This window comes from Cyprinodon tularosa, unplaced genomic scaffold, assembly GCF_016077235.1.
Source record: "Cyprinodon tularosa strain WSP-4 unplaced genomic scaffold, ASM1607723v1 ctg209, whole genome shotgun sequence".
In the NCBI taxonomy this organism is placed as follows: domain Eukaryota; kingdom Metazoa; phylum Chordata; class Actinopteri; order Cyprinodontiformes; family Cyprinodontidae; genus Cyprinodon; species Cyprinodon tularosa.
In genome coordinates this window covers 671,760-694,680 of record NW_024038774.1, presented here as the reverse complement: position 1 = coordinate 694,680, position 22,921 = coordinate 671,760, and the positions used below count along the sequence as shown (strand labels likewise).

Here is a 22,921-nt window from a genome sequence, read left to right as displayed (position 1 = left end):
CTCCTGCCACATGTTTCTCAGCACCTGCTGTCTGAAAGCAGCTAATGTAAAGCTGATACAAGAGAGAAATAAAGCCAGGACCAGGGAGAGGCGTTAAATATGGATTAATGAAATGTTGCTCAGGCCCATCTCTGGGTGTAGTGTAGTGTTGAAAAATAAAATTTATGTTTCCAGCTACTGGCCGTGAAGGTGCAATTGGACTTAGTATCCTTTAATTAGAAGTGAGATATTAGCATTTCATAGGGCTTTATGCTGGGTGAGGGGATCGGCTGGCCACCGCGCCTTCATTAGTCGGCTTCTCTGCGTAATGAGTGCCGTCATTAGCTGATGGAGTGGATTTGCCCTAGCTCTACCTTGAAAGACACATCTTTTACATGCTTGTGAGGAATAAGGCCTTTTAATGGATTTCTTAATGAATAAAATAAGGTGGCACTTCTTGAACATTTGACAAGAGCATTTCTGATAATGTGGGGGAAAGAGGAAGGAAGGCTGTGGAGGGTGGAAAACAAAGCTAATTTAAAGGCTTCCTGGTCTTCTTTTTTGGTTGGTTTTGTATTTATTTTTTTCCTTAAAATAAAAATTAACAACTTTAGGTGGTTTCATAAAGTAAATCTGTGTGGAATTTAATGCCTGATTTCAGATCTTTGAGTTTTACAAAGATTTGACTTGATTCCCATTATAGCTGATTTCTTCTTTTGTAGCTTTTCCAGATGGCAAAAAATAGTTTTAAAGATGTAAAATAAACTGAGGTATTTTCCAATCCAGCATGTTCAATGACAGGCTGTGTTTGAAGGGTCACTTGGATAAAAACTGTTATTTTATTCTGCTGTAATAAAGTGAGCCTTCCAGTTATCTGCTAAGTCTTTCTCTCTCTGCTGTTTCACAGACTAAAGGAACCACAGTTTGGTCCCAACATATTTATAAAATTCATTCTGCATTGTTTGTTCTTTTTCTATACCTTAGTGATACTAAGGTGATACTAAGATACTACCTGCTCTCCAATGAAGGTCGTTATCAGTGCAAAGTGGTAGCTCTTAGTGAGGTCCACTGGTCAAATTATTTCCAACCAGCTGGTATCATTTAGGAATGAACAACACAATAATAGTCCGGTCACCAGGAAATTATTAGGTGCATCCCCATAAATCAAGTGATTTAACTCAGAGGCCTGGATGGGGTTCTTGTATTTATATTTATTTATTAATTTGGTGTCTTTGCTGCAAAGGGTGTTCAAGAAACAACATTCAGAGCAGACGCTGTGCTTTTGAGTGCGTGTGTGCGATTTGGAAGTCTCTCTAAGCCTTTAGCCGAGGCTCCGGTGTCAAAATCAGCCGTGAAGTGATTAGTATTTTATTGATGAGCTCCTGAAGTGGCAAGTGTGGGAAATTGGATGTTTGATCTCCTGGAGTTTGGGAAATATATCCTGAGCGCGTGGAGCTCTCCAGGTGGATCACCCCTCATCCTACCCAGAGCGCCACTCTTTTCACGGAGACGCGTGGCGCGTGCAGCCAGACTGACATGCGGGCGTTTAGATACTACTCCTCCTCTCTGGAAAAAAAAAAGAAAAACTCAAAACACATATTTGTTTTGGTTGTTTTCACTCAGAGTCTATGCAGTGATTACAGATGTTCATTAAGAAAATTGGGTATTTGTTTTAAACTTTAACCAATCACTTTGATATGCTAATTACGGTGTAATTTAATTTGAGCCCTGTAATGATGATGCTGTTATTATGGACATAAATGATGCAGTTAAGCTGAGAGTAATCTCATTTGCATACTGTACATGCCAGTAAATTAAGCCCTTTCCTGCATTGCTTCAGCTTTAATTTTCCACTCCTTTTCACACAGCATCCCTCAGCCCCTCTGCCTAATAGCAAGCCAGCTTGTTTGATGTGGAGAGCCGCTTCCTCACACTAAATCACATCGTCACAACATGTAATACATAAAGGCTCTCATTATAACTCTAAGTGCTCTTTTAAGAAGTTATTGTTAATAAGCAGGCAAGCTTTTTGTGCTTCATAGTGATACACAAACACAGTTTTTTTCCCTTCTCCATAATCATCTTCAGGACTCCTTAATGTGCCTGTAAGAAATAAAAACTATCATCCTTGTAATAATGATGTACTGGGGAATTGTTAAAGGGCTCCTAATCAGATTGTATATATCTTTGTTCATGTGTTGATCAGATTTCTCTCAAAGAGGTGGCTGTGTTTTGATATTTCCTGCTTTGAAAGAAAAAAAAAGATGAAGGGGTTCTCTTAGCTTCTTTAGAAAAGGAAAGCTAATTAAAAATATTTCCTTATTGGATGTTTAGCACAAATAAATTGGACCTTTTTGTCCAGACTGTTTTGTTTTTTTGATGTGTGTATAAAGGGAGCATGTTTCAGACACGGCTGGCCTTGATAAAAGCTCCTGTGTCTTCATTAGAGAAGCAGCACCTTGTGGCGTCTGATTGTCTGATGTTTGCAGTGAGAAGGTAAACATGTTTGTCATAGCGGCCTGTATTTATGCTGATCAAACATGCAGGATGGTCTGCGGTGAATGTTAAAGACCATGATGCTCAGCGGCTCGGCGAACATCAGCCCCACAAAGGTCCGCCTGCAGACCCACTCTGCTTTACGTTTTGAAAGCGGCTTACAGGAGGATGCTTTATGGTCTTTAAAACTGACGATACAATTGCCCTTCACTGAGAATGCTCCTCCATTTTGTCCCATAAAGAATATTATTTTGCTGCCAGCCAATTTTCTCTGTTGGTCTCTAATTGGCTACATAAATCTCGGCCGCTGAGGGCGAGAAATGTTGCGGTGTCACACAGTGTAATCTTCACCCTTATTTACCAATTCATTAAGATTCATTGATGCAGGATTGGTGAGAGGAAATGACAACATAAATCAGGCCCCCAACATAATGACCCTAATCAGTTGGGAATTGCAGAAAATGTCATGATGAACTATGTCCTTGTATTAGTGCCACTGTACATCGTCATTGTGCTGCTTTATGAGTGGGACGCATCATCCTGACATGGGCTGTATTTAACCTAAAAGAAAAAAAGAAGAGTTGTTAAAACCTGATTCCATTAAACTGCTGAAATCCATGTAAGGTCTTTTGGTATTTAGCCTCTGCCCTTTATCTTCAGTTAAACTGGGTAATGGAAATCACAAACTCCCTTCCTTTTTAAACTCCTTGGTCCTCCCTGCGAGGCGGGGTCTTTTGACTTCATAACACGCTTTTTAGGCTTGAATGACCCTGATGCTGCTTTGTGCAGCATTAGGAGGAGTAAGGCTACATGTCTGCCTTAGAGCTACAGCTACTCAATCAGTTCTGCTAGTAATCAGTTAATGGAGCAATGATTATTTTCTATTGATCTTAAAGGATATATTCTTAGTAATTAATATACTTCAGTAAAAAGTGTCTGAAATTACAGGGACAATTATTGCACATTTTAAATACATTATAAATGGCTAAAACAAGTAAAACTAAAGTTCCCACCTGAAGATTTCTGGATAGAAAATGTTTGCAGAGAAACTACGTTTTTCATCCTAAATGAAATTTCGAAAATGTTTTTTTTTATACAGTTTATACTTTTTTGCTGTTTAGAGCAAATGTCTCATTTTGGAGTCTGCTCCATCTAATGAGTAAATAATTATTAGATTAGATGTTGACTGTTTAATTGATTAATTATGGTGATCATAATTGTTGTTTCAAACTTAGTCTATTTACTTCCTCATTTAATCCAGTAAATCCGATGTAAAGCCAGTTGCTTCTCGTTGTTTATTCTTAGATTTTAGCAGACATCCAAAGCACTCAGTTCACTGTTTGCTTCAGGTTTTTTTCATTCTGCTTAAAGGTGAATGTTGCCCCTCTGCAACAACAACACAAATTACAATATGATACGATTTACAATCACATCTGATTTCAAAATGCATTTTAAGCTTTTTGTCAAAGGTTTCATTTCTCTTTTCTTTCATGTCTGCCTTGTAAGAATGTCTATGTTGGTTTGCCTGAGAGGTCCTTAATTATTTCTATCTCTAGATGTAAGAGATGCAAAAGCAGGTTAGTCATAAATTATTATGGTGAAGGCCTAAGCTGCCTTTGGAAACAAGTAGCTCAATTAGCATTATTCACTGTAAATAACAGCCTTTTGTATGTTATTAGAAAATGTATTGCTCAATCCTCTGCCAACATTTTCTCACCGTAGATGTTAGTCTGACAGACTGAAAGCTCAAAATGATTAAACAAAGCAACTTTGCTGTTTGTGGTTTAGCCTTTCTGTTATCTGCTTTAAATCTTGCTTTCATTCATTTTCTCACAGCCTGAATGAATTGTAAAAAAATGAAACTTTTAAAATGTTTAACCTTCCTTTTATCTGCTGTAGTATCATTATCTGTTTAAAACTAGCCACCTAAATTCACCACAGATAAGCGTTTGTAGAACATTTCTTAAAACAAAAGTCTTGCCTTAAAACTGTTAATAACTTCTTTTTCAAAAACAGATGAGTGAACCTAATCATCGGCTGTTTGAACTGTTCTTTCTTCAGTAACACCCTCCACACTGAAGAGGTTTATTGTCATCCAATCCTGTTAGCCTCCAGGTTTGCTCTTATTGGCTTACAAACAGCAGATTTCTCACTGCATCTCTTCTCTCTGCCTGATTATGCATTTAATGTAGCTAGAATATTTCTTTCTAAAATCTGACTATAGACTTAATTGCTTCAAATCTTTTTTTCTACACAGTTTCTTAGTTTTGCAGTGGCAGTGCTAAGACCATACTGCAGCTGCTTCCAGTTATCACAGTGAGAGAGGAAACATAATAAATGTATCTAGCAGCTTAGATGACTTACTCAGCTGTAATTAGCTGCTCACTTTGTGCAAAGAGCTGTGGTTTACCACACATCTGTCTCAATGATTTAACAAAATTGCAAATCTTTTTTGCTTAAAGTAAATAGGCTCCTTGCTCTCAGATCTGACAAAAGTCTGCTGATAGTTTCATTTATTCCTTCTTTTTACTATTGTCCCCTGTTAACTAAAGTCAAACTCAATTTTACCAGAAAGCATGCAGCTGATCTGTTTCCTCCATGTTTACATGCTCTTTTTGTGAAAGCTGTTAACTGTATATGGCAAAGTTTAATTAATGGATCATCTGTAGGTGCTTAATCAGCTCCCACAGGTCAACTAGATTGGCCTTGTGTTCCTCTGGGTGTACGTATGTGACAGGTCTAATTGGTAAGACAAGCTTGAATGAAGCGATGTGTAGGTTGAGTCTGTGGTCAGAGCGAGCGGCCCCTCGTCTCCTGGTGTCTGTCCTCTCGCTGCAGTGTTAATGGGCTGGAGCCACATGTGAACGACACCGTCAAAGTCAGATGAAGGAGAGTCGCAGAGGAAATGTGTGGCGAACCACTCCTAAAAGAGGCTGCACATCCCAGAATTACTATTCCATTCATGCACAACCAGATTTAAACTCATTAGACTTCTCTATTTACTCAGTCTCCATCGGCCCTGCTTGTACTAAAAATACCATGGCCTGCCTTACTTTGGCACATTCTGTCATTGTCTGTGCACAGCAGGCCTTTACACCGAGGCGCTGCACGGAAAGGAGACAAACGGGTTTGTATATTTTCTGAAATTATGGATCTACTCAGATTCTCTCCTGGAGCTCACCCTCTCCTCCCTCTCTTGTTGCTAATTTATCTGAGCTTGTAGCGCGATAATAGTTTGATATTCATATAACCCATCATAGTCACTATGTCGGGGTGTTAAGCCCCTCTCACTTTGCTGGTGGTGAAGTAATGGGTTCAGCTCTAGATTTCATGCCGGAGGGTCCCATCGCAGTCATCCTGATGCGATATAAATATGTGTTTTGTGCATACTTTATGCTTTCCTCCCATGTGGGGGTTACTGTGTTTTGGGGACTAAATTACATCTGTAGGGGATGTGATGAAAAAAAAAAAAAAAAAAAAACACTATGGATTCAAGGCAGGGAAGCCTTATTGCTTGACTTCATGTCAGCAGATGGTAAGTTCATGTATCCATGAAAAATTCATAGTGAAGTTAACAGCTTTTACAGTTTCCTCATTTCTTTGCCAATCACCTGATTTTCAACTGCAACATTCTTTGTTTAGACTTAAATCAAGTGATAGAAATCTTCTGAATTTGAGTTTAACGTGATGTTTTGTTCCAACCGCGGTGTTTCTGTTGCCGTTTCTTGAAGCCTGGAGACCTCCTTAGCTTCTTCCCCAAACCCAGTCACTGAATAATTGAATGAGGTAAATGTTTAACATGTTTTTACAAGTTCCTCGCTGCGCTGTTGTGAAGCGCCACTGTTTGTTGGGTGTAGGAAAACAAAACACATAGTTGCTTTGCTTGACAGAGATGTGTTCCCGTTGGAGACCACCGTGCCGGCAGCCCCACCATCCGTCTTCTCCCCCCCTTCAATCATGGGGTCTTGCTCAGCAGCTGCAGCACACCGGCTTGATGTGTCCGTCAGAAGAATGACTTTTTGTTTGTCATGACATTTGTCTTGCTGTTTATTCTAGTCAAAGCTGTATTTGCATCAACCTCGATACCCTGCCTCCCACCCCCTCCTGTCCCCCTCCTAGAACTTGTTTACTCGATGCTTGCCCTGAGTGTCACCTAGGAAATCGGCTGATCATTCCACCTGGTTAATATTAAATGGCTCCAGCATGGAGATGTTTGTTCATAAACACGAACCCCAGCTCCTCCTGTTTACTGTAGCCATGGCAGCAGTCACTTATTAAACAAAAAGCCGCTTTGTTTGCTGCTGTGAGTGGTCGGCTAACAAAGGTCTGGGAACAACTTGAAACTTTGAGTTCCTCCTGGGTGCAGTCATGTAGACTCTCTGATAGCGATTCTACCTGCATTGTGTGCAGATGGATGGGTTACTTCAATCAGCACTTTAGAAATATCCAAGACTAGCTCTGAATACACTCTAAAAACTGCTTGGTTGAAAAGCGACCCGGTTCGGGGTGTTTTATCAACCCATTTGTGGAACAAACAAGGATTAATATTAATGGGAGTCTAGCTGGATTCAACATAACAGGTTTGGGTCAATAGTTAGAAGCATACAGGGTTCAGCTTTTAAGCCAAGTGTTGGTAGAAATAACTAATGTTTAATTTTAAGGTCACCAAGGGCTTAACTGCAATAACACCCAACAATCTTGATTGCTTTATTTGGGTAAAAAACAATTATATTTATTTGGAATTTAAGCAAACATGAATAACCAAATCAGATAAAATTAATGAAGAGATAATGTGTTAATGCTAAATTAATCTATAACTGATAATCTAGATAACAATATTTCTACATGATATAACTCGTAATATTTCTCATTAAGGGGTAAAAATAGCTTAAAAATAATATTGAGACTGGAGTGCCTTTAGGAACGTGTAGTTTATTTGGCAGCGAAAGGTTACTGTTAGCTTATATGAACAATTGTGAACAACAGTGTGAACTAGAGTCATTAGCATAACCCACTGACAGTAACTTTATCATACTGCATCATTTTACCTTTTAACGCTTAACCCTTTCATCCTGTGGTTACCGTTTTGTGACGGCAGTGTAGTTCAAAATGGCCGCCTCTGAAGAATGATAAGGCTGACCACACAGCTGTGGTGTAAAATCTGCCTTACATTATAGAAATTCATTTTAAGTGTCTTTATATCTGAGGTGGTTGTAAATTTACAGATGAACAGGTTTTTGCTGATGATTCTGCCCGAAGAATAGTAGAAAACTTTCAAGAGGCACAACATCAAAGCAGTTTGTTGTCACTGATGGGAGCTCATGATAAGAGATTCTTCTTTTTTCTTTTTTTGGCCTCTGTCCGGAACCAGGAGCCAAAATACAGCAATAGATAAGCTTCTTTAAAAACCTTGAAACGCATTATGTTGTTGCACCTTTGGTACAAGCCGATGTGTTGTCTAGTCTAGCAACCAAGCCGAACCTAAACAGCTCTAAAGTGAACCTCTCCCCATTGATTCCTCCTTTGTGTCTTTATCTCCCACCCAAGAAATGTTGTGCTTTTGTTGTGAGCTTGTGTAAACAAGCTGTGTGAGAACTTGGCGAATCGAAGCAGGTGGCCGCTGAGGCTTTACTGTCATGAGCATTAAAGAAAAACAGAACATGGAGAGGGGTCAAAGCACAGCTGCGCGGGCCGACCTTACCTTGAATCAACCGCTGACTTGTTTGAGTTGTAGGATTCCAGGCGAGCATGACGACAGGGGGACCAGCATTAGATTTCCAGTGAGGGGTTGACTGATGAGCTCTGGCCGCCGGCTGTTCTTAACCTTCAACCTGTCTGCTCAGGTGGGAGGTACATGTGACTCTTGTTTGCACTGTACTCCCCCAATTTGAGGCAGAGGAGTAGAAATGAGCTGTAAACAAACAGAAACTCTGGCCTTTTTTGTTGTTCAGTGTTTGTTCCAAAAGCTTGTTTCATTTTACAGCCAGTTCCCCCCAAAGAGCTGAGAGAGGCATCTAATAATCAGCAGCACAGCCAGCTTTGTTTTTTCTACAATCTGCTGCCTGTTTGGAATCACATGAAATTCACTTGTTTTTTCTTTTTTTAGATTTTCCAATCTGATTTTTCTTTATTTAGGGAGAAAAAGATGAAGAAGCATTTGTTTTTTGGGGAATTTTGCCACAATGATTGGTACACCTAATGTAAAAAAGAAGAAAGGAGGTGGGCTTTACTGTTTTTTTCACGTTTTGTATCATCATTTTCCTAAAAGACTAAAAAGTGACTTGTTTTTACTCTGTGGAGATCCGCATGGTCATTGGAAGAGAAAAATAACCCCAGCATCAAAGGTACATCTCTGTACCTAAGTGTAGGCATAAAATACTTAGCCACATATTCATAATTGGATTTATACCAAACCAGATTTGTGTGTTGCTGATGAAAGCACACAGTTTCATTTCAAGTCCTCCATTCGAGATTCAACAAGTAGATAACAGGTGGAAATCCTAGACATCCCCCTCCACAATGACTCTACGTTTTCATTCTTGGGAATCACTTGGCGTCCCAAAGACCCAAAATAATATCGACTTCCACCAGCTTGTTATGGATCTGTGTGAGTGTACTTAATCGACAGACTTTTTTAACTTGTGTTTCTCATCATAACAAATCGTAACAGTCACCACATTACTGCACAGGACATGCCAATCCTCCCACCTTATCCCAGCATTGATTGTTCATAAGTCACCAAAATACTTTAAGTGGTCTGCTTGAGCAGAGACTTATACTGCACCTGGAGAACATATCCCACTGTTTGCTGGTACAGAACTATGGGTAAGACCAATAGGAGATGACCATGAGGAATCGCCACCTTAGAGCCATCTAAAGAGTGGTTTAATGATCTCAATGAACGACAGATCACAGTAAAATACTAGGATGAGGGAAGCTGGGGCATCAAGGATGCAGGCCTGGGCAGGACCTCCAACTTGAGGAGCTGGTGATCAACAAAGGAGGGTCTGGGCATGCTAGGTTGAATCTGGCCTCAGAGCAGATTGGGAAACAACCTTTTTTTTCTTTGCCACCAACATGGAGCCATCAGTTGCTACGTAAAGACTCCTCAATACTTTGACTAGGCCTGTCACAATAAACAATATATCAATTCATTGCTTGATAGATTTAAATGAGCTTAATAATTTACCTCTCCTTTCTAGTATCTCTTCACTTGTGTTAAGTCGGGCCCCACTCGGGAGAATTCGGAAATGCAACCATTGGAACAGCCGCATCCCTACAACTTTAAGACTTTCCTATGGAAACCAGTAAAGGATTCTCTTGTCAGTTTGTTGAGAACCATATTTTTCTGAATATGGGATTTAAATGATTTTTTTTTATCTTTTGTTAGGTTTTTGTGGCCCTAGTGGCTCGTTATTGTACTTTACTCTGACACGTAGGGCGTACGAGAGAGAGGGAGAGACACGCGGCCACATCGAAGACTAAGGCTGTTTCTCAATATTTGTACTAGTGCGTTCCCATGTGCTCGTGTACTGGTGAAACGTCATCAGCCTCAGCCCTAGTACTATTCCAATTCACAAGAACAGCAGACCGAGAACGGACTAACTCCCCGGATGTAGTTCTCGCCCCTCCCTATTTACCCAGTATGCATCAGAGCAGAATTGTCCGTTCTTGAGATAGACAGCTCCCCCAGCATGCACTGCGGCAGCAGCAGCTTTCAATGGATCACTCACAGAGCTCAGAGTATGAAGTTAAAAGTTCTCTTTTCTGTTGCTGTTGTTTAGGAAAAGTACTTTTAAGATCATTTGAGAATTGAGAATATTATACTTTAAAGCGTCACTATATGGTCCATTTACCGATTTAATGTTTTATAAAAAAAAATGTCCGAAGTTGAGAGGACCTTGGCAACCAGCGGAGCTCCGAGGGTAACGGCAGCCAGGGCTAAAAGTACCCCTCTCTCGGCATAGCAGTGTGTGAAGTACCGCAGACTCTGATGGCGAGTTTTTTTATTTTATTTGGCAAAATGTTTATTTGATTTGTGTTTATCTGACTGTTAATTATTATTCTCCCACTAAATGAAAACAAGTAACAATTTATTATTATCTAGACACAAGAATAGGAGGAGAAATGCAGCTCTAGACATGCCAGGCATGTGGTGACGTCACGAGTATGCTACTGTTCCAATTGACCCATATTTATTCTTCATGTTCCTGTTCTCACCAAGTCCATAGTTCTCTGTGTTCTTCTCAAGAACGTACTTGGCGAGGACATGAGTCCGTACTTGTGTTCTAGTGAATTGAGAAACGGCCTAACGCTTCCGTACATGGGACATGCGCACCACTGAATATTTTTTTAAGCAAAAAGTCCGGATGAGATTAGGCTGCTGTCATTAAGGATGAATCTTATTTTAAGACTATATGCACATCTTAAACAGGGAGCCTATAAAAGTTTAACTTTTCCTCCTGAAACAGCTGCCACGCTCCATTAATAATAATAAATGTCTCCTTTTGGGCATTGTGTTGTTTTGCAATGTTTGTACTTGAAGCATATGTTTTGTAACCCCAGTAACGGCACCCCATTTTATACAGACCACTTGACCCATAATTAGAGCTAAATTTAAGCGTGTTGTAAAAAAGGGATGGGAGGGAAAAACTTTGAGCCTTTTGAGTCCCCAAGAGCAAGAATATCCTCTGAGCTAAAGTGCAAATAAATAGACAGATAAATGCGGGGCCATGTCACACAGCTGAGCTGTCCAAGACCATGGCTCCCCCCTCATTTTCCCGCTTTACAGATTAAAACCTTTATCAACACAACTCCCTAATAGGCCTCTTTCCTATCTGCTTGATATTTATGATGGATAATGCCCATTTTCCATTTTCGTTTTTTTTCCTCCAATTTTCTTTCCATTCATGATATTGCAGCTTTGAATTATTCTCTGGTGAAATTAATGAGAAAGTAGATTTATGGGTTTCATTTGTTTGTCAATTCCAAAATTAATTGGGTGTTAATTTTAGCCGTCCCCTCATCAGTGCTGCTTCCAAGCATGCGCGCATTACTTTGCATTCATTGGAACCGTTCTCTCCTTCATTGTGGGTCACTAGTTTTGCATACATTAAAATCGCCCCGCGGCTCATTCTCTTGATTACTTCTGGAGTTGCCATGTGTTTGGAAATGTACGCCTTTCCGTTACAATTATGAAAATTCTGCACAGAATGACAGTGCATGTATAATAGCCATTACTTTGGGTTCTTTTATTTAGCTTCAGAATTAAAAAGAAGGTAGACCCTCTTTTTTTTCTCCTCTTGCATTTATTTGAAAAATAAGTGCAGGTGAATAATGCCAGCGCATGGTTTATTTAAAATGGATTTAATTTTACCAGATACGTGTGTTTCTAATTGCCGTCTCAGAAGGGCCTGTAGATGGAGTCTGTGGCTGGCTGCCTCCAGCTCCACTGTATTCCAATTGCTCCCTCTTTGTTTAAGAAAAAAAACCCATTACAGAGGGAGGCTGTGCCAGACTGGAGGGGTGAGTCGGGTCAACATCTGTCTGAGGTGGGAAGGGGGGGGGGCGACTGAAGCCCATCCCATACAACGGGACCTGTGGGACTGACCGAGCTGCGCAGACAGGCTCAAAAGTGTGGGGGCGTTGTGACACACAACTGAACCGGCACAGGCCACAGTGTCAGATGACTCATTCGGTTATGCTTCTTGCTTGTGCCTCTAATGTAATGGAGATGTAAACCGCCGTGCTCTTTAGCTATGAGTTTTGTTTGGGGGCAGATTTTTTATTTTTTTTTTGTGTGTTTGTAAAACCACTTAAAATGATTGTGAGCAGGAAAACTCTTCCTGAGAAAAAGGATTTAAACGACCGGCACTCCTAATCAGACCTTTTTCTTTTCTTTTCATTTTTTTGGAGTCCCATATCCAGATTCTTATCTCACTTGTGCTCGGTAAATATTCTGGTGTGACAAGTTGTCAACCTCAATTTCCTGTCTGTCAGTGTGAGTGTGGGTCCCTGTGGTGCCGGAGGGTGTGGGCCTGTATCTTGCTTAGACCCTGCGCCTGTACCTGAATGCTTCTGACCGCCCCATTACAAGCCTTAAACCCAACTCCATAAATCTGCATTTAGCTCCATTTTCTCTGTCTCACATGATGGAGCCCAGTTTTCTACGGGCATTTATTCTGCTTCATATAAATAATTAATCAGCCAAGTTAATTTGCCTCTGCCTGACTTGGTCAGCTTCATTAACTGTCCTGAAATTGGGAGGCTAGACATGTTTCGCCAAAAAGGCCTTGTGACCAGCACACTATAGCTGTAAATCATTCTGCTGATTTGTGGAATACAGGCGCAGGTTTCCACTGGTGTCACTAGCACTTTTCCCCTGGGATGCACAGGAAGTGTGGGAGAGGGGGCAGCATGTCTGTCTGGCTTTTTGTGTATCCAAAACAGATCAGAGAATGTAACGGATATCGCTGTATTCTCTCATAACCATTTTTACATAATGCATGGTGTAATGCTTGAAACTACACAACCAGTTTATCTGTTATCCGCTGGAGTTAGTTATTAAATTATAACGACAACATTTTTTCCCTACTCAAGGGTTATTTTATATTCAGCCTTTTTTTTTTTATTATTTTGGTGTTAATTGAGCACCCCTCCAGGACTCTGCTGTTTTCAGATTGGATTTTTCTCAAGGAGATCCTTTGGCAGGCCTCACACAGTGGCCCTGTTTCCCATTAAAAAGCCATTCTGCCGTGGTTCTTCTGGGAGCCCTGCGAGTAAATATATCCATTTCCATAGAAAGTGTTTTGTTTTGGAGCTTTAGTGTTTTCTTGGGCTCCTCTGCTCTAGCTTACCTCAGGTAGGGTTCCTCTCCGATGCGTGCTAGCCCCCCACCCCAACCCCTCCACCACTTCCCTACATGGACCCTTTAATAGAGAACACAAACAGAACCTGAAACCCACTCACGTCTCACTGTGGACACAGCATTTCCAGATGGAGGCTGCAAAACACCAAATTAGTTCACTGGCCTTTTCAGAAGCGATGTTTGAGGCTGTGAGCGCCTTATGTGGCCACAGAGGGGAGCGCCGATTCAGAACAGAACACGCTTCAATTAAACAACAGACTTGCGCTGCTAGCTACTTTCTGATCCCTGATTTCTGTGAAGGTTTGATCTACTGCTATCCATCTGATACATATTGGATTTCTCCAAGAAAAGCTTCAATATCAGAAGGTAGATGACCCACTGGTTGGAAACTGAAAAAGATGAAACTGTGCAACTTTGCTGTAATAAATTCAGCCTTCTTGTTATCTGATGAAAGTCTAGTTCTACATTATGGTCTGAGTTAACCACAATCCAGGGGAGGGATATTTGAAAGGCTTCACAATAGTGACGCATCAACACCCACACCTCTGGTCTCTTTTAAGGACTATGTCCATTTTGTTTAACAAGAGCAGGAAATAGATGCCAGCAATAAGAAGGCTTTTTCATTAGATGCGTATTCATTGCAAATGTGCCTAAAACTAAGCTCTGCATCCGCTGCAAGTCCAGCAGGCTCTGTAACAGCTTTTCCCCCCACCACCATCAGACTGCTGAACTGTTGGATTTTTTTTAATTAAATCTGAATCAAGTCACAAATCGAGACTCTGCGTCACACTGATAACTTCATAACAAATAGAACTCAACTCAAAAATGTTTTTCTACTGCATTTTTGAACCATATACATTTCTTTGTTTTTGCAATGCTGTGAACTTCCACATCAATGCGTTTTGCACCATGTTTTTTTCCCACACTTTACATTTGATCACTGCTGCACTTTATGATATGGAAATGTTCCTTATCACCGCTAAGCTACTGCTCATTCACTGTCTGAAAGATGAAAACACAAAATAAAGTTACCATAAAGCTGTCTAACTAAGTTGATATTCTCAACTGTGGTATTTCCATTAAATAAGAAATAAAATGAAAATTGCATATGAATGCATTTGTTAAAGTAAAAGCTCTAAAAACCACATGGCTGTGGCAGATGTAATAGCATCAAGTGCTCCTTGTGCTCATCATTGGTAGCTAAATGTGAAAAATATCCAGTCTACGCACAAATCCATGTATTCTAAACCATCATCATACAACTACTTTTGGTCTTCTTCTTTTTGTTTTAAAAGGCAGTAAGCTCCAGCTGCAGATCATGTGACTCGTGATGTAGAAAAAAGCATTTCCATTACAGTTTTGCCAAGTATTATCATTTTTAATGTGACCAAAAAAACAGCTCAAAAAATTTATCAAATATATATGTTTTGTTCTTTAATTTGCAACTGATTAATTTTTGTAATTAAAATTACGAAAATGAATTTGCATTTTTTTTTTCTTCAAATTTGCAGTATTTATATTTAGGCGGTTATTTTCATGATTAATATTACGAAAGTAAATTTGCACAGCTATTGTCAGGGTGACGTATAACTCTGTATGTCAAAGCTAGCCTACCTCCTTACCTCAGTGATCCTGCGTCACACTTTTTGTTTCATTGTTGAGTTTAGGAAATATCTCTGAGAAGAGATGTTTCCAAAGATTGCTCCTGTAGCAAAACCTCCAGTTCTCAAAAACTGCCGTCCATCATGATTTATAAGTGGCTCTGGGTTTTATATGTCGCTTTATAATTCACAAGTAAGGAGGGAGGTTTGATAGTTATTACTTTGTGGTCCTCTGGATGATGTTTTCTGTTTTTCTTCTGCTTCCAGATGGTGATCTGATGTTCAGCATCTTTGTCATGTTTTAATAATACTTTGATTTGGTTATGCTTAGCCTGTATATTGCATGGCTAGCTCCGCCATCTAATGTGACTCCATCTTGTGTTCACCATAGACTCTCTGCAGCTTTAGACTTCCACCTTTTGCCTCCTTGACATTAATATGATTAGGTTTGACATTTGTAATTCGCGTTACAAAGGTTTCATCGGATAAATCGATCATTTATTATAGAAAATATTTTCAATTTATATAGCTTTTCTCTTTTTCTCTTTTAAGAGAGGTCATCTGTTCGCCACACTGGAGCTTCACTGCAGCCTCATGTTTTAACTTGATATCACTAACCATTCCATGTTTGGTTTTTTGTTGTTTTCTCCTTCCTGTCTCTTACTCCTGCTCTAACAGCTGTGTGTGTCCTTTGCTCTTCTCTCAGGTTTTTAAGTCATGATGCAAGACTCTGGCACTGAAACGACAAGTAATGGAGCAGCCAATCAGAACGGAGGTTCAAACATGGAGGGTGGACCCCGGGAGGGACGTCCCAAAAGTGCCACACCGTCGGTGGACGTGACTGCTGCTGACCTCCTGCACCTCCAGCAGCACCAGGTAGAACCCCTTCTCTTTTCACACCTGTCTGTTCTTCATTAAACCATGTCAACAGCAGGCCCAGGCTGCTGCTTAAAGTGCAGCTTAATAATTAATCCCACCACCAGTACATCCACAACGTAAACACATTATTATTTATGTATATCGAGGCCCTTTCTGAATATTTTAAGAAGAGGAAGTGCTCTTTCTGTGTGACTGTGTTTATGCTTGCTTTGGGCATCTGCATTCTGATCAAATATTTATTGTCATGTTCAGACATATTTTAAGTATGTAGGTGCTACAAGATTCTGCAGACAGTTATGAAACGATTATATCCAATAGGATAGCAGCCTTTTCCTCCTTGCTCGTTGTAAACAAGCCTCGCACTCAAACACTGAGGTGTGGAGACCCACAGCGTGGTTGAAGCTGAGATGTTCTTACCGTGGCAGACTTGAGACAAACAGACAAGCTCTTTCTGTTGGTGTCAGCGTTATATGTGGCACACGACAGTGCGTTTAAGGAAACAGCACTGAAAAGATCAGCGTGTCTTCTGCTATCTCGGTCTATCCGACAGAACTACTGGGGTTGTTGTCAGGAGCTGTTTGGTGATGACGCCCGGGCTCTCTGCTGTTGTCTGTTGTCACAGAGCATCCATCAGTGTGTGTGTGGGGAGAAACGGCCCCACAACTCCGAACAGAAGGGGGAAATGGCTATGCTGGATACACAGCAGAGCCAGGACTCTTGTTTATCTAGGTACAGTCGAAAGATTTGGGTATTTTGATGATAGTAAATATAGCTTACTTCGGCTTACTGCCACCTCTCAGAAATATAGAGATAAATTCATTTTTATTGCAGCAGCATAATCTCTCAATGAATGTGTGAATAATAATTTGAAGATTAATTTCAGTAGATTTGTGTTGTGGGGAAAGCATCATATGATAAAGAAAAATTTCAGCCAAGACCAGTTTTAGCTTGCTGGTAATTAAAAGCTTGGATATCAAACAGTTGATGACAACACCATGGCTTCAAAGATCCTCCACCTTATTGAATAGTTGGTATTAGGTTCATTTTCATATATTTAATTTTTTATGCCATGCTAAATGCTCCTGTTTTATTGCTTAAAAGCTCAGCTGTGTTGCCTCTGTAGAATTCGCAGTCAAAGCTGATCAAACTCCAAACGTAAACCTTGTGGCGGCAGGACAGAAGCCTCACATGTGACACAGAGCCCAATGGACTATTCAGCAGGGAGGGACAGTCTTTGTGAACATCACCAATGGTATGGTCTTCTTCCTCTTTTGGATCTACATCATAGTTGGTCTTCGTCCTCTTTTGGATCTACATCATAGCCCCCTTTAGATCATTTTCTAATTCACTTACATCGTCTGGGCCTGGTCTCCTTATTAACGTAACAAACTGTTTATGTGAACTGATCAGACATATGCAGAGTCTGTAGAAGTCAAACAATCAGTGTGTTTTTACCTTATTACTCTGGTCCTGAGTGAAAGTGTTTCCCTGTCAATCAAGTTCTCTGACTTTGAGCAGGCGACATATTGTAGTAAGTTTGGGCCAATGTGTCTGCGACTTCTTCGTCTTAGACCGTCAAAACCCCTGGATCCCCCTGATCTCCCCCTCATACCCACTTAGATCCCAGTTCCTGATCCCACCTCCCACCTACCGTTTTTCCAGCTCAGCGTGAGCATGTCCTCAGTGAGAAAAGCAAAACCAGACTGAATTCATTACTGCAGTAGTCACACAAAACCATGGATAAAATTTCAATAACTGCCGGCCGCAGTTGAGTAAACAGTTGCACTGAAACCTAATTCCTGTTGACTTTTCCCTCATTCTTTTCCAGAGGCACCTTCTAATTCACTCCGTAAAGACAATGGGGTTGCAAGTTTGATAACTGTGAGCTTGGGAAGTTGCACAGATGTGCACTTGACTCAAAGATTGAATCCAAGAGAGAATGAAGGAAAGAATAATCGCCATTTGTCTCAGAATGCTGCTAGTTGTTTAGCGGTTCAGTGTTTAGGGAAAATAAAAACCTCTTTTTTAGGTAAAGTAATGCATTTTAGCCAGCAGGGGTCTCATCAGATGGAGGTCTGCCTTAAGCAGTGTACTAAACAAAGCCAATTTTAATGTCCCTGGATTAGAAGGTGTGTTCCTGGAGGGATACTCTTGAAGTAAGACCGGTAGAATTTTGTTGTTGGCTGACGGAGTCAACAACCGTCTTTGAAAAGCTTTAGGACTCTTAAAGCATGAATGTGGCAGTAGGTACAAATAATTTGTAAGCCCCGTGAGAAACACCAATGGTCAACAGCGGATGTTGTTTAGTTTCCTTTCGTTGCTAAATGGCGATTTATTTAAAATTTATATTACAGGAAAGCCTTATTTCTCATTTAGCATTTTCAGTCATTTTATCGATATCAGGAACTGAAAGATCAATATTATATCGGGGAGCCAAAAAAAATCCACACATTTATACATTTAAATAATAGTAAATTTATATATGGAGTGTCTCTTTGAAAATTGGATCCGTGTTCAGTGAATGGTTCTGGCCATGCTAAGGCAGTATAAATGCTCTCATGGATATTAAATTATGTGAATTTGCTGCAGAATTTACAGCTCAGCGGAGGGTTCGGCAACCCAAACTGCTCAAAGAGTCATATTGGACCAAAAACCCAAAATAATAAATCTGTCTGTGGCCTCAAAAATGTAAAAGTCTTATATACAGTATGCCTCATATGTCAACAGGGCTCTAGGTGTATTATCCCACTATAGAAAAGGACAATGTGGGCCCAAATATATAATAAGCATTCATGATTAAATGTTTATCCTGCAGCAAATGTCACATAGTAGCATGAGGTGAGGGAGGAGCAGTGAACACTTCTTAAGTTTTGTTGCATTTATGAAATTATAGAAACACGATAAAGGAATGTTTCTATGGTGGACGTGTTTCTGTTCTGGAGTTGTTGATTGAGTCATGAGGAACCAAGCATGAACTGACATCCATCAGAGCAGAGCTCTCGAATCCTGAATTCCGACATCCTCCGTCGCCATCGTTCCTTTGTGTGATTTATATTTTTAGGATTTGGGGGAAAAAATGGAAGAATGTTCCCATCCCTGCATCAGAGCGCTACCTGTTTGATCTGTGCACGGTTTTCTTCCTTGCAACAAAACTAGCAGCAGTAGTGGAGTTTGGAGATGCAATCCAATTCTCAAATCTGTCTTTGCACTCCTCTAATTTATCCAGAAGTTCTGCAATCACATTTTTCTCTCTTTCCCAACTTGGCGGTCGGCTGCATTTAGCTTGACTTCCCTGGAAATGCCTTTCCAAATTTTTATTTTTTGACAAACTCTCGATACAAAGCGAAACTGCAGGCAATCCTTCCGCATTGATAATGAAAGCAAATGTTTCGGTCCATTCTCTGAATCCTCTTTTCTAATCAGCTATCTTCCTTTTTTCCCTTTGGGATTCATGGTCCAAGACACACTTGCAACTTAATTTGCCTGGCACAGCGCCGTGCTGGTTCCAAGTTGTAACCACTGATCTCTATGGCTATGACGCAAATTATTGTTTACATTTATTTATTATACAAATGTTTACAGCATTGGAAAACATAATTAATTTTTATTTAACCGCCTGCATATTAAAGAAAAAAGAAAAAAAAAATCATACATTTTTTAAAAAGCTCCAGGGAGCCACAAGAGGGACCCTAAAGAGCCGCGGGTTGCCGACTCCCAGCTGAGCGGAATGGGGCAAAGCTGGATGTTGTGTAAATTAGTGGTAAAACTCCAATAAAATATTTGGACTCTCTTTGTCCTTCCACCTCAATCCTTCTAAAACTTTGAACCCCATGTGATAATCTCTAGTTCAAGGAGCACAATGCTTCAAAAGGGATGATTAATCACTGAATGGATGTCCTTTTAAGAACAGTTATACATTATAAAAGCTTTTTTTCTGAGAGCATAGAACCTTGGGGTGTTTCATTTTCTCCAAAATGCTCCCAAAATCTTGTCTCATCTGGATGTATCTGCCACACTGCTCGCGGTCACATTTTCTCTCCTCTAATTTCTTCTTTTACATCAAGAACAAATCTAACGGTTAATTTCTTTGGCCTGGATTTGAAATAACGGGAGGTGTATTAATTGCATGGGTTGATAAATGACATTGATGGAGACAAAAGACGAGACGTCTCACTCTCTGCCCCTGCCACTAGACTTGGATAGCTACTTTAACAAGCTGCTGCTAGCTGGCAACCCAAGCAGACAGTCAGTGTTTCTATCTGCGTGTTTGACTTCTGCAGTATTTTCATTCATGCACAATGAACCGTGCTAATTGTCCTCAGGGAACTACGATCCTTTCGCAATCACTTGATAACTTTCCACTTCTGTGGCAATTCTTTCAAGTTTTATTTTTGGTCTGCTCTCATTCACCTTTAACTGACACAAAGAGACTTTTTTTCGTCTTTGTTCTCCACAAAACATCCAAGCGTGGTGCAAAAAATCAATCTGGACCCTTTCTGGATACGTCTGAGAATCCCTTGAGTAAGTGGGAACAACAAACCTGGCTGTGGCATATAATTTATTCTTATTAGAGAACATAACTATGAAAGACAGTCCTCATTAATAAAGATGGGGGATGAAATAATTGTAATCTGTTTGATCATCTTGATTCTGACAGGGGAATTCATCTTGTGGACTAGTCAGATTTGGGGGAAGTGGACCATAAGCTTGATATAAGCGTCTTTATTAGGAAGTCAAATACTGTTTGTTAAGAACGAGGAGAGAGAAAAAAAGTGTTCACCCCCCCCTCAGACACTGTTGAAATGAGGCCGATTTCACAGTAAAAGGAACTCTGTGTGTTATCGTTTGTTTTGTAATGCTTTGAGCTTTCAGTGTACTTATAAATATTTTCATGCATCTTGGTATTATTTTTAATATTACACAAAGTTTCTGCAGCCGTCTCCTTTTTTCAGATGACAGTTAACCGCAGCTTTTTTGTAACCAACGCCTGCCACAGATTCTGAGTGTTTATTTTCTCTCAGTTTTTGTTTGCGCCACAGAAGTTGTGGTTTTAACGTTATCCACATGAGGAAGTGAAGATTCAGAAGGGGGGGCAGAAAATAAAACACCCAAACCCAATTGTATGAACGGATGGCGCTTTTGCAATAGCCTGTTTTGTGATTTAAATGATTTTGTAACGGGAAGTTGTGTCGTGAAGCTGCAGCTGTCAGATAAACACATTGCAACACTTTTGGTGATGGCAGTAGCGATAGGGACGTTCCAGTCAGCTCTGAGGCTGCTGTGTTCAGGATATTCCTGTCAATATTTCCTGTGATTTATGGTCAGGTGTATCCCACCTGTTTGCTCATGCACGTTGCTACATCACGCTATATTCAGTTGAGAGCATTAAGCTTTAATATCCTGTATTTTGGTTTCTTTTCATTTTTTATTCTAGTTTATCTCATTCTCTCTGCCAATCTGAAAATATAAAAGAAGTTGATTTTTCTTGTCGTTGGATATCCATTATGCCTGGAAACTTTATCAAGTTGGATTTATTTATTTTTTTGTTTTGACTATAAACTGCTCCGTTCAGTGTGAGCATCTTTTCTCTTGTTCTGGTCGAGGTGTTTATCCTTTTACGTCCAGAAAGAGGACGGTAACACACAATATTGTGGCTGCACAAAGAGCTGAGTGGGAGCACATTTCCCGTTTGCATAATGACATACAGAGTCCTTTGTGGGAGCTTTGGAAGGTTGAAATGATCTGTTTTTTGTTGTTGTTTTTTTTTGCTTTATTCACCATTACCTGGCTGTTTTCTTTCCAGCTCTAAAGAGAAGTCCTTCATGAAAGACCCGCTCATCCCACAGCTCTGCCAAGTAGGGATGTAACAAGATAGCTCAGCATGGTCGATATTACGCCATAGCCAGTCCTGTTTTAATCAATGCAGTTTTATTAGCTTGACACGCTGCTGTGTCTTTGCCGCTTTTCCATTAGTACCATCTCAGAGCAACTAGCTAAAGGTCGACTTATGTTTTTATTTGTTCCATTGGAAGCAATTACGTAGAATAGCTGCTGTTTTTAGTACCAGCTTGATCTCTGTTCCAACTCTTACAAGTAGCACACAGAATGCGCTGTTGCCAACTTAACACTTTTATTGCTAAATTTAGCGACTTTTTAGACCCCTAATGCCTTTATTGCAAAACGGCCCCTAGCGCCAGATCTAGAAGCACAGAACTTTCTCATCCTGAACGAGGAGTGAGTGGATCATAAGCCCGCCTCCTGCTCTCTCTATGTCTCACCATTTGCTGTCGCCATGCAGGGCAGGCTGTCTGCAAGCTGCAGCAGAGAGAGAGAATCTTTCAACTTCTAATTCTGTCCTAGATTACAAGGTGGGATCATGAAAATGTTTTAACAGACACAACTGTCTCACGTGAAATAAAATAACTCTAGGGCCTCATTCTCTCCCTTTCTGCCTTTTCTGTGTCTGTGTTTCTCTGCGTGGCTGTTTTCTTCTTTTTAAATTTTTTTTGGCTGGTTGGCAATCAACTAATGGTACATTACCGCCACCAAATGGTATGGAGTGTAGATCAAAAATGCTGAATTCTATGCATTTGTTTCTGTAAAAGTCTGTACAAAACTCCTAAAATCCCCTTCTAGCTATCCCAATATCTCCCTGCACTGCTTTGACTGAAAGCCACAAAAAAAAGCAACCAGAGGGTTGCTCCCTTGCTTCGTCAAAGACAACCTCTTATCAGCGATGTTCAAAAGCCCAGAGAAAACACCCTTTAAAATTTGATCGCAAAATAGATACAACCCCGATCTAAAAAGAATCTGTAGATGAGATGGAGCTGAGATGTGGTAGCCAGGTCACAGCTTGAATAACTTTCATGTTTCAATGTTTAAAAGCATTGAAATTTTGGAATAATTTTGTTGCTAAGTACACAATGATAATTATATATTGTCAGCATTTTGTTTGTTTTTGAACAAGGAAATGACATCACAGATAGAGGTTTTACAGCACAATGTCTTCTGATGGTTTGATAAGATGCACAAAAAAGTGCTTCTAAATACCCTTCATCCCTAAAGTTCACTATTTTTATCTGTGGGGCAGACATGTTGG

At 40.2% G+C, this 22,921-nt stretch overlaps 1 protein-coding gene across 13 annotated transcripts in view; it reads left to right on the top strand.

Moving 5' to 3' along the window:
• The window catches only part of foxp1b (forkhead box P1b), a 232,979-nt gene that overhangs the window by 90,873 nt on the left and 119,185 nt on the right, over positions 1–22,921 (top strand). For all 13 annotated transcript variants that reach the window (XM_038285226.1, XM_038285238.1, XM_038285234.1 and 10 more), the window contains one exon: positions 15,650–15,819. In XM_038285226.1, coding sequence (XP_038141154.1) covers positions 15,661–15,819 — 159 coding nt within the window. In that variant the 5' untranslated portion in view covers positions 15,650–15,660. The remainder of the gene's footprint in view (positions 1–15,649; positions 15,820–22,921) is intronic.